This window comes from Rhinatrema bivittatum, chromosome 11 (genome assembly GCF_901001135.1).
Source record: "Rhinatrema bivittatum chromosome 11, aRhiBiv1.1, whole genome shotgun sequence".
Classification (NCBI taxonomy): Eukaryota; Metazoa; Chordata; class Amphibia; order Gymnophiona; family Rhinatrematidae; genus Rhinatrema; species Rhinatrema bivittatum.
Window position 1 is genome coordinate 85329947 of NC_042625.1, and position 12003 is coordinate 85341949.

Below are 12003 nucleotides of genomic sequence, written 5' to 3' on the forward strand. Positions count from 1 at the left end.
AAACGGGACCCGCGTTTTAAAGAGGGTAAAATGATGACCTTTGCGCCCTCCTGGAGGCCAGGGTCCCACCATCTCGGGAACACACCGCTCAAGCCTGGAGACTGCGTATTTTCGGAGCTATTTGCGCGTTTAAAGCAGGCTGCGGTGGCCGTGGCAGCAGTTCCATAAAAGCCTATGGTACGGGAGCCCGCCCCCCGCTTATATGTGACTCAAGCGATCTTCCCGGGCCATTTCGAATCGCCTTTTCCTGACGTTCCCGGGCCAAGTCGCAGTCCTTTCACCCGTTATTCAGTTTATATTAAATTAGGCTGGTTCAGGGGCAAACTAAGATGGCCGCCGGTCATCAGAAAGCAGGGCCCGGCCTGAGGCTGACAGGGGAACCCTTAAAGGGGCAATGCTCTTAAAAAGGCAATGTCACAGAAAGGGCCCCAGCCATCTTTAATGGGGAACACAAATAAAAGAGTTCACACCTTAAAGCAGTGGTTCCCAACCCTGTCCTGGGAACTCCCCAGCCAGTCGGGTTTTCAGGATATCCACAATGAATATGCATGAGAGAAAATATGCATGCATTGCCTCCATAACATGCAAATTTTCTCTCATGCAAATTCATTGTGGATATCCTGAAAACCGGACTGGCTGGGGGGTTCCCAGGACAGGGTTGGGAACCACTGCCTTAAAGCATCAGCACCACACTGTCTATACATACCTTATCCACAATATGCAGAACATAAACAGCTTGCAATATAGCATACTTTCATAGGCACAAATTGATATATATAGCAATATCAATCAAAATACATAAAAAAAATCCCAGAAATGCCACATGCAAAAAAAGTACAAAAGTATATATAGCAGTATCAATCAAAATACATTTTAAAAAAATCCCAGAAATGCCACATGCAAAAAAAGTACAAAAGTGAAAAATAGAATGCTGCTAAATCTCAACAGCATCTATATATATATATATATTGGACTAGTGCAAAGTATTAAGCATCCTAGGGCCTAGGCCAGGGATGGCTAACTCAGGTCCTTGAGAGCCACAAACAGGCCTGGTTTTCAGGATATCCATAATGAATATGCATGAGAAAGATTTGCATGAACTGTCTCCATAGTATGCAAATTTATCTCATGCACATTCATTGTGGATATCCTAAAAACCTAGCCAGTTGGTGGCTTTTGAGGACCAGAGTTGGCCACCCATGCCATAAAGTATAAATAGAAACATGCAGACAAAAACAGAACTGGAAACTGCAACAAGTCAGATTCTGTATGCAGTAAAACAATTGAAAAACAGCAGCATCACCATTCCTCATAAAACATAAAAAAAAAATCAAGAAATATAAAACATCAATCATAATAGAAAAACCATACTAATAAAAGGAATAAATATTTCAAAACAGCTAAGTACAGCATCCAATAATTAAAAATTCATAAAATTGTTTAAATATTTCTCAAACACCAATACAATATTTCAAACAGCAGAATATCAAATAACTCATAATAATTAAAACTGAAAAGATTTTAAAAATCCCCCACTCTTCACACCTGGTACTTTTGATTTCCAATCACCCTGACATGGCCATGGACTAGTGGGGACGGAGGGCGCACAAACATTCACCCCTCTAACATATGCCTATGCACACACTTCCTGTCTCTCAACCACACACATCCTCTCACACATAGCTCCTTACACAGGCTTTCTCACTCAAACATATACACACTCCTCGCTCCAGACCTCTCCCTGTCTTTTTGTCCATGGGCAAGATGGGCTCCACTTATGGCCCTTCTGGTCCTCTCTTTTTTGTCTTCAGCCGCTGGGAGGATGGGTAGGATGTACTGGCAGCCAAGAGCTCGCATTAGCTATTCTGCCACCCGACAATGGGCTAGTGCTCTAGGTGATCACCTAATTCACTTAATGAAAGTAGTGGCCCTACATACATATATACTGGTGCAATGGTATGCTAGTATGCTACGGCAAAGGATCTTTATTCTGTCATCTTTTTAAATCATGACTCCAAAGGTTTGTTTTTTCAGAAAACGTTTTTTTGCAAGTAGAATTGCAAGCCAGTACGCAAGTGAAACTCTACTTCCTTAACATAAAAAAAAACTAATCCTGCAGTTGAAAATGTAACACACAATTCAGTTCTAGCGCTTCATGTGTATAACAACAAGTTGAAAAGTGCACGCTTGCAAGCACAACACAAAGGCACGTTTCCCTTCCTCTGAGCAAATAGTTGTCAGGCAACTGCAAATGTCTGAACCAAAATTACAATTCCCTGAGAACTTGTAGTCCTGATCAATCATGCCAAATTTCAGTCAAATCTGTTCAGCACTTTTCCATTTCCACCATGCATGTGTACAGATGGACAGGCAGACATTCAAGGCTGCAGCAAAACACACCTACCAATAAAAAACTAACTACTTAACTTCAAACCCTCGCTGGGGCAGTTTCTTGCTCAGGCTGAAAGTATTGGTTCCCCCACCCCTGTAGCCAAAACTCAGCTTGGCTGGGGCTCAGGATTTGAAATTAAAGTAGTCTCTGCATTATGTATGTTTTCACTTTATTTTATTGATGTAGTGTGGTGTGAGGGTGTGGGAAATGTTTATTATTATAAGGTTTTTATTGAAATACTGTGTACAATTCTGGTCGCCGCATCTCAAAAAAGATATAGTTGCAATGGAGAAGGTACAGAGAAGGGCAACCAAGATGATAAAGGGAATGGAACGACTCCCCTATGAGGAAAGGCTGAAGAGGTTAGGGCTGTTCAGCTTGGAGAAGAGACGGCTGAGGGGAGGGATATGATAGAGGTCTTTAAGATCATGAGAGGTCTTCAACGAGTAGATGTGACTCAGTCTTTTACACTTTCGAATAATAGGACTAGGGGGCATTCCATAAAGTTAGCAAGTAGCACATTTAAGACTAATCGGAGAAAATTAACACACAATAAAGCTCTGGATGTGGTTAGTGCAGTTAGTGTAGCTGGGTTCGAAAAAGGTTTGGATAAGTTCTTGGAGGAGAAGTCCATTAATGGCTATTAATCAAGTTTACTTAGGGAATAGCCACTGCTATTAATTGCATCAGTAGCATGGGATCTTGTTAGTGTTTGGATAATTGCCAGGTTCTTGTGGCCTGGTTTGGCCTCTGTTGGAAACAGGATGCTGGGCTTGAAGGACCCTTGGTCTAACCCAGCATGGCAATTTCTTATGTTCTTAAACCATTTTCTTGTTATAAGTCACCTTGGGCGTAATTTATTGTAAGGTTGATAAAAATGACAATGATGAAGATGCTTTGCCTATCTTCCTGTATACACATTATCTCCTGAACCACTACAGCAATCAAATGTATAGGCATATCTATATAAAAACAGAAATGTTTTCTCATAAAACACATGGATCTAGTGCAAAATTATTAGAAAATAGACAATTGTATGAATTGTTCTGCATGTCTCTTCTTGTTAATTTTTATTATATCTCTAAAGTGGGGAGACTGACCAGTGTAGAACATTTTAAACTGCAGGATCATTTTTAGCATTAAGTATCCCCTGGTTTTCATATTTTAAAGGAAGGGTTTCATTTCTGCACTACAATTCTGCTTGTATAAACATTTCTTCTAAAACAAACAATCAACCCAAAATCTTCTTTGGGGTTATACTTAAAAGGATGACATTACAAAAATGATCCTTCACCTATATCTATCTGAGTGCCTCACTATATTGCCTCACTATCAGGCCGATTCAGAAAAACGTGCGGGAGAGCTGGCAAGCGCCCGCTCTCCCTGCACGCGTGCAGGCCACTCTCCTGGGCACACGATTCAGGAGCGTGGCCTATGCAAATTAGGGCCCGTGGTAAAAGGAGGCGCTAGGGACACTAGTGCGTCCCTAGCTCCTCCTTTTTGACAGGAGCCGCGGCTGTCAGCGGGTTTGACAGCCGATGCTCAATTCTGCCGGCGTCGGTTCTCAAACCCGCTGACAGCCACGCGTTCAGAAAACGGACGCCGGCATAATTGAGCGTCCGTCTTCTGACCTGCGGGCCATGGGCCAGTTTTTAATTTTTTTTTTTTTTTTTTACTTTTGGGGCCTCCTACTTAATATCGCCAAGATATTAAGTCGGAGGGTGCACAGAAAAGCAGTTTTTACTGCTTTTCTGTGCACTTCCCCGGTGCCGGCAGAAATTAACGCCAGCCTTTGGGCAGGTGTTAATTTCTGAAAGTAAAATGTGTATCGCGCGGGATTAACTAATAGGACCATCAACATGCATTTGCATGTTGCGGGCGCTATTAGTTTCGGGGGGGGGGGGGGGGGGTTGGATGTGCGTTTTCGATGCGCTATTACCCCTTACTGAATAAGGGGTAGAGCTAGCACGTCGAAAACATGTGTCCAAATGCGAGTTAACAGTGTACGCCACCGGAGCGCACTGTACTGTATCGGCCTGTATATATATTTTTGTTACACTGTCAAATAAATAAAATTTAGTAGTATTTTACATTCTAGTTTTGTGCTTTACTGCATCGTCCATAGGTCATGGCTTCTGAGACAATATTTAGTACAGGACAATTAAAAAAAAAAAAAAAGAGACCAAAAAATACCCACGCACCATATGTTTGTAACAAATATATAGGAGATACAAAACAACTAAAGCATTATAAAAGGCAAATATCAGGCTTTAATTTTTGGGGGAATGGCTTGAAACACAATTCTGCCACTTCTTTTTAGATTTAAGAAGCAAAGCAGCTGGGGGATGTTCTACTTCAGACCCTCCCCTCCAGGCAGCCTGCAGGAAAGTGAAGAAGAGACTGTTAGCTTGGAGCAGACGGCACAGAGAACTGCTACCTAATCCAGCCCCTTCCTTCTTGTTCTATAGGGAACAGGAGAGGGATGGGGTAATACTGAAGCAGAGCAAAGAACAAGTACAAAAGAGGTTGAATTAGGAAAAGTTTGAAACTCATGAGCAGCTCTGCCAGTTGTCAAGGCTTCAGTCCTGGTGATTCAACCTCTTTTTTGTCTCTGTTACCCAGTGCTTAATTTCTAGCAGAACAACCCAGAATGACCTTCTGTCACCTTTTTTTCTGGGACCTAAGGAGGCAGAGACAGCAGTGGAAATCAGTTCTAGCTCCCTTGCAAAAAAAAAGAGAAGAAAAAATGGTGTTACTGATCATTTCTTGGCCCCCAGAAGACTGGAGCAGCCATACAGCCTTGATTTTTGTGCAATTTTTGAGGAGGATGCCATGAGGGAGAATGGCCACTGCTTCTGTCTGCATATATGAGTGCAGGTATTTGGGGGAAAAAAGAGAGGAAACCACCGGCCTTGGTCCCCTCTTCCTCACACAGGTCACACTCAACCCTTGTTTCAGCCACTCCGCCTCCCTCTGCCCCCTCTTCCACAGTTCCACTTCCTTTTTGCTACACATTAAGCCCTGGCAAATATAGCATTATGGATGGAAGGTAGGCATCATACCTGCCCTATAAATTGTTGAGAATGTATATTACACTGTAATCAAATACCCCTTAAGTCCATTTTTATTTAATTCCAAAACCTTAGTGAAATCTATATCCAAAAAGAACTTTTAGAAAAAGAATATATATATATATATATATATACCAACTTGATAGCAACCATTGTTTCGGCATCAAAACAGTGATACCCTTCAAGAACTTCCGTCGTTAAATTGCTGAATTTCTTTCTCCCATGAGGGACCTGTCTTGAATTAAAAGAGCCTTCGGTTTTGATTTGCAGTTAACATTTCATGCAATTTTCCGTATCCAGAGGGCGTTAATCCAAACAACTCCAGCTGTACAGTGGAATCAGATTAATTTAAAAAAAAAATTGCAACCTTTTCTTGATGACTAACGAGGAACACTTTATAGCTTCTCTAAGCATTAAAGGGTTTCTCCTATGTTTCCGTCAATACAAAAATTTAATCAACAGACTAAATTAACACTACAGCTAGCACTAAGCGGTCCCCACCACTCAGCAGCTCTCCCGCTTGCAAAGGAGACCGGGAGGACGCGCGTGGCCCGGCCGCATCCCGTGACGTCAGTACGCAGACTGCAGTGCCGCTAGCGCCGTTGGAGCGGCAGCAGGGACCGCGCGAGCGAGCGTCAGACCGAGAGACTTCGGGAAATAACACCACTGCTTCCTTCCCTCCCCCACTCCTTCTCCCTTGAGAAAAAAAAAAAAGGCAAGCAGAGTCGCGCAGCTCTCCCTCCGCAACCTGTCACGCGGCGGCTAATCCCCCCCCTTCCCTTTCTCTCCCCCCCTCCCTCTACCCTCCCTCCCTCAGCATGCCGCGGGTTTACATCGGCCGCCTCAGCTTCCACGCCCGGGAACGGGACATCGAGAGGTTTTTCAAGGGTTACGGCAAGATCCTGGAGGTGGACCTGAAAAACGGGTACGGGAAGGCGCCCTCCCTCCTGGCGGAGGTGGCGACGGTGGTGGTGGGGAACGCTTCGCTTGCTGCCCTTAAAATATTCCAACCCCTGGAGGGACCGCAAGGCCAAGGCCGGCCCTGAGTTAGCGGCCTTCGGACGGAAGGGGGCCCTGTCAGTCAACTTGTCGGCTACCGTTGGCAGGGCTGTGTAGGCCCGTGCCCGGCCAGCGCCTGCGCAGACGCTTGCAGCTCTTGGCGGGGTTTGGGTGAGGGAGGCGGCGGGTGTCCTCATTAGGCCCGCGGTTCCTGTAAGAGGCCAATAATTTTTCCTTTCTCTTCTGCGACAGTGTAATGCGGGCCAATGCATTTTTTCTAGTCACTACGGCCATGCATTATATACACTCACGCACTCCTTTTTTTTGTGCGCGTTCCCCCTTTCCTTTCTACAGTCAGTTATCTGCAAATAAGTTTGAACGTAGGCTGCCCTGTTAGCTGGGGGGGGGGGGGTCCGGTGATAAGTTATTTTAGAATTTATAAAGAAGTCCAATCATGTTATTTATTTTGCTTTCTCCACCTCTTTGAGGAGGAGCATCGGCCCAGCGGGACGTTTTGGATGTCAGGCCGTTCTTCCCACTTTGGCGCCTGCGCGCGCTTTCTTGCCGCGGCCAAAGATGGGGAGATGGAACGGGCCTAGCCGCCGTCCTATGATGAGAAAGGCTTTTGGATATGTAGGTTTAGCTCCATATAGAAATGCATCTTGATTATACATGTGAGACATAAAGGAGCCGATGTAAAAAGGTGCGCTCGGCACCGCGCACAGTTTAAGAAAATGTGGGTTAGTAAGGCACACCTCTCTGCATTGAGTACTTAATGCCCTCATTTCCACGCGAGGATGCTAAGCGTTACATTTCTTAATGCACATTTTATGAGAGTAAAACTTCTCGCTGCATTGGTAGTAGAGTTAACCCTCACAAAATGTGCATTCAAAAGTGGGTAAAACCATGCCTTCAGCTGAACACACCTTTCTGCATCAGCCTGAGAACACACGTGGTTTTGCCACTCAATGAAAGCCATCTATATGTGGCAGGGAACTTTTAAAGCAAAAGTACTGGCCACTGGTAATGAAAACATGTCATGTTGCAAAGTGCCCTGTTGGTAACACCTTTTAGATGTCAGAAAAAGACCAATAGTCCATCCAGTCTGCCTAGCAAGCTTCCTGTGGTATCTGCCACACCGTGTAGGTTACCCCCATGTATAAGTCAGTTATTGCTTGTCATGCTTTACTTATGGATTTGGCTGTAGAAGCAGTCCTGTGTTTTCCTATTTATTTTATTTATTTAACGCTTTTATATACCGAAGTTCATATGGCCATCACATCGGTTTACATAAAATGGATAGAGAGGAGGAAAAGGAAGGGAAGAAATAAAAGTTACATCATAACAAATAACTTTCAAATTAATAATTAACAAGAAAAGTTTAAAGGAAAGAGGACAGAATAGGCAAAGGGGGGGGGGGGGGGTGAAGCAATAGAGAAACAGGTAAATGGATTAGGAGTAATAGAACTCGTAGGGGGAATATATACAGTGTAGCAGATGGACTCAGGACCAGTGGGTATAGTGTGCTCCTGATAGCAGTTGGCGACGGATCAGATTTCAATCTGACGTCAGCCCTAGTACATATATCCCTACAGGACGCCATGCTCTTCAGTATTTTCCCGTCTCCATAGCAGTTTGGGACTCTGTACACGCTTGCACAGCGTTAGAGTATTCTAACCAAAGAAATTCAAATCAAAAAAGAAAACTTACCTCTACAGACAAGCCCCGCTCTCCTGCGGTGCTACCTACGGGTCCCTCCCCAGTCAAGATTCCTGAGGTGAATTCCGTGATCCCTCAGAGGTAGGCCTCTGTCCAGTAGCCGGCCCCTGGCGTGGACTTAGCCTCCGGCATCGGGTGCGGCTGAGAGGCAGTGGGTGCAAATTTGAGCGCAGCGGTGAAGGTACTTTTCCCTCTCCCCCGCAGCCAGAGACCACCCGGAACGAGACCGGGAAATGCTGAGATAAGACGAGGTAGAAAACTTCTTAAAAGTCTCCGGTCTCCGAGGCTCGAATAGCTGCACAGATCACCAGCCGGCTTCAGTGCTACCGGGTTCATCAGCCCTATCCGGGCTTAGACCCCGGCTCGTTACGAGGGTCCTCCCACGTTGAGACCCTCCGAGGTGGTCGCCATATTGCTTGCATGGTTGCCGTTGCCATTTCCATTTGATCGCCACCCTGTCCGCTGATTCTATTTGTATGCACAGAGGCGAGCCGTGCACACAAAATCACTTGTGCGCACACCAGCGTGTGCACAAGGGCGCCGGGTGCACAGCCACATGCTCAACTGTGCCGGGCGCATAAGTAAACCCCATGCGCACAGCTGCGCGCGCATCCGACCTACACGCACAACTTCGGCACACCCAGAGCGCATAACTCAGCCTCCCGGCGTACGTTTGAACGCACAAACCGGAGTTTCTTCTGCGCACACAAACCATGGCACCACCGGATAAGAAGCTCAGGGCCTCTACATGCCACATTAGAGCTGCGCAACACGAAGAGGCTACAGGCCTGTGTCTACAGTGCAAGGAGGCTCTGGGTGAACCAGGCCAAGGTCCTCTCCAGCCGGCACTGGGATCCGGATCCACGGACAGCACACCGGATCTGGCTACCCCAGTGGGATCCTTCCTCAAACGGGCTCTCCAGGGGACGCAGCGCCGCTTAATTTAGACCCAGCATCTTTCTCCTAGGTAGAGTTCTTCAAAGGTCTACATACCTTTGTCCACAAGCATCTGGCGCCCCCCGATGACACAACCACAGCTTCCCCCAGAGGACCCTAACGTCCCGGGGCCCTCTAAACCCAGAGAAGTGCCCCTCCCGCCTCAAAGCCCCAACATAGGGGACATGGACACCTCAGACGAGGATCAAGACTCCCTGGAGGGAGGAGAAATCCCTCCAGGAATGGAACTTTACCAAGCCATGAGGCGGTTCTTCACCAAAGACGAGCTTTCAGACCTCGTGGAGCACAGCTTGAAAGAGCTCGCTATCCCAGGCACAAGTGCCACAGGGGAACGGAAGACGAACACCCTCCTCGAGGGACTCAGTCAGGCCTCCTGCCATTTTCCTTTGCTGCAAGCCGTCCAACAGCTGACTGACCTGAAATGAGAGTCTCTGGAGGTCATGTTCAAAGGGGGGTGGCCCTGGCAGCCATGTACCCCCAGGACCCCGCTGCCAAAGATCTCCTGGCATTCCCAAAAATGGATGCCATGGTCTGCGCGGTCGCTAAGCACACTACCATCCCAGTTGAGGGAGGAGCGGCACTGATGGATACCCAGGACAGATGTCTGGAATTCATCCTCAAACAGTCTTTTGACGTTTTAGCTATGTCCCTACAGATCGCTGCCTGCTGTGCCGTGGTGATACGCGCCTGCTTATCTAAGACCAGGAAGCCACCACGCCCGTCAAAGCACTAGAACCAGCATCATTCCTCACGGATGCGACCTCCGACCTGGTACGCACTGCAGCCAGAGGTGTTTCGTCCGTCGTGGCAGCCAGAAGACAACTCTGGCTCCGAAGCTGGTCGGCCGACGCGACGTCCAAGATGAGACTCACGAGAATGCCTTTTAAGGGAACCCTCCTGTTCGGAAGCAAACTTGAGAAGTTAGCCAACAATTGGGGCGAATCCCCACTATCACGGCTACCGGATGACAAGAACAAGAGAAGCCAGCGCCCCGAACATCTAAGGGCAGGGGATCACAGCGCTTCAAACTATACAAAAGTACATATCAAACATCTCGCCCCGCAGGCAGGGGCCAGTCCTTTCGGAACAAGCACAACAAAAGGGGAGCCGGTTCTGACCCAGGTCCCAGCCACACCCCGCAATGAAAATCAGCCGGCCCATCCACAGGAAGAAGCCATAGGGGGCAGGCTTGCCCTATTCTACTGTTGTGTCCGTCGGTTCCTGACGCCCTCTCTCTGCCCTCCTCACCTCTTGGCGCCTCCCTCTTTGGCTGCCGTGGCATTTCTCTGCCAAGGTCCTCTGGCATCCCCGGACCAGCTCCACGCTGCTGACCGCCATGTTTCCTGGAGGCCTAGGGGCGCGCGCGTGGCACGGCCCCAACTGAAGTACTGGCGATGGCGCAAACCTCGGGGGCGTTCCCTGAAGATGACGTCACCCACGACTGTTATTTAAGGTCTTAGAATTTGCTAACAGATAGGAGTTAGCATGGGGGTTTCACTACCAACGCTACTCTGCCTCCTCGGACTAACCAGGGTTACCCGCTCCTCGGGGGCCTCTCTCTCTCTTACTTTGTAGATTGCAGTCTGGAACCGGTACTTGCTCCTCGAGGGCCCTTGTTCCTGGACTTCTTTGAATTCACTTCTGCCTGGAAGTCAGCACTGCCTACTACATCTGTGAGTTACCATCGTGCTGTCAGAGCTTTCCCTGGAACCAGGTAATCTCTCCTCGAGGGCCTATACTTTCCAGCTCCTGGTCTTCTATGAGTTTTGCCATCTGGTTCGGTACATGAACTCTGCTTACCCTGCCTACTCACTATATTTCAGTTTCTCTACAGCTCAGCCTCCAGGGATTGCTGTTCCAGCTTCTGAGGGACTACAGCCCAGCCGGGCATTCCAGCTCACTACTGCCACCTCTGGTGGTTCAGTATACTGTCTAATAAAAGAACTAGTGTGTGTCTCCATACTCTGAGCCTGAATGGTGGTCCCTCTCGGGGTCTTCCCCAGGGGCGTGGTCATCTGCCACTGGTCTAAGGATCCACCCACAACTCTCCTAAATATTACAGAATGCTAACTGCTATCTGATTGCTCCTCCCATCAGATAGCGGTTTTAGAACTCCCAAGTAGACTAACTCCAAACAAAATATCTACCAAAGATGGGTCGAGAGAACTTCGGACAAGTGGGTCCTAACCATCATTCGAGAGGGATATTATCTGGACTTCCACAACATTCCTCCGGACAAATTTGTGAAATCTCCCTGCCACGACCTCTCCAAGAAGATGGCAGTGGAAACCACGCTGACCAAATTGCTTGCGTTAAAGTCCATAATGCCGGTGCCCATGCAACAACAAAATACTGGGTACTATTCCATCTATTTTATCGTTCCCAAGAAAGAGGGTACGTTCTGACCCATCCTGGACCTCAAATCCGTAAACCGTCACCTGAAGGTCCCTCGCTTCCGCATGGAAACCCTACGCTCGGTTATTTTATTATTTTTTTTTTTAATTATTTATAATTATTTTACATAATATACAAATAGAACATTTGTATAGGCAATACAGAGATATTTCAGAAAATATAATTTAAGGCAAAAAAACCTCAATACAACAAAAACTTAACATTTCTCGTTCTCTAGTTACATAGGAAACAGGGAGAAAGTAGAGACATACATTTATAAGGAGTATATACTATAAGCATTTTACAAAGTTAGATGTTTAAAGCACAGATATATATATATCTATTCCCGTTATCCTTCATCAGGAAGCCTCCTCTCAGAAATAAAGGCCCTCAACTGTTCTGGTACAAAGAAAACATACGTATTCCTGGCAAGTTGAATTATACATTTACAGGGGTATCGTAACTTAAAAC

The 12003-nt window shown here is 46.8% G+C and overlaps 2 protein-coding genes across 7 annotated transcripts in view; one reads left to right on the plus strand and one right to left on the minus strand.

Annotated features, from left to right (window-relative positions):
• TMEM244 (transmembrane protein 244) overlaps nucleotides 1-6107 on the minus strand; it is a 25961-nt gene extending 19854 nt beyond the window's left edge. Inside the window, exon 1 of one of the 6 annotated variants that reach the window (XM_029570919.1) lies at nucleotides 5965-6107. The gene's annotated coding sequence lies outside the window, so the exon portion shown is untranslated. The other 5 variants (XM_029570917.1, XM_029570916.1, XM_029570918.1 and 2 more) reach the window with 5 other exon arrangements.
• Nucleotides 6108-6126: 19 nt separating this feature from the next.
• SRSF4 (serine and arginine rich splicing factor 4) overlaps nucleotides 6127-12003 on the plus strand; it is a 72878-nt gene continuing 67001 nt past the window's right edge. The window contains 1 exon segment of the mRNA XM_029570912.1: nucleotides 6127-6388. Coding sequence (XP_029426772.1) covers nucleotides 6282-6388 — 107 coding nt within the window. The 5' untranslated portion in view covers nucleotides 6127-6281.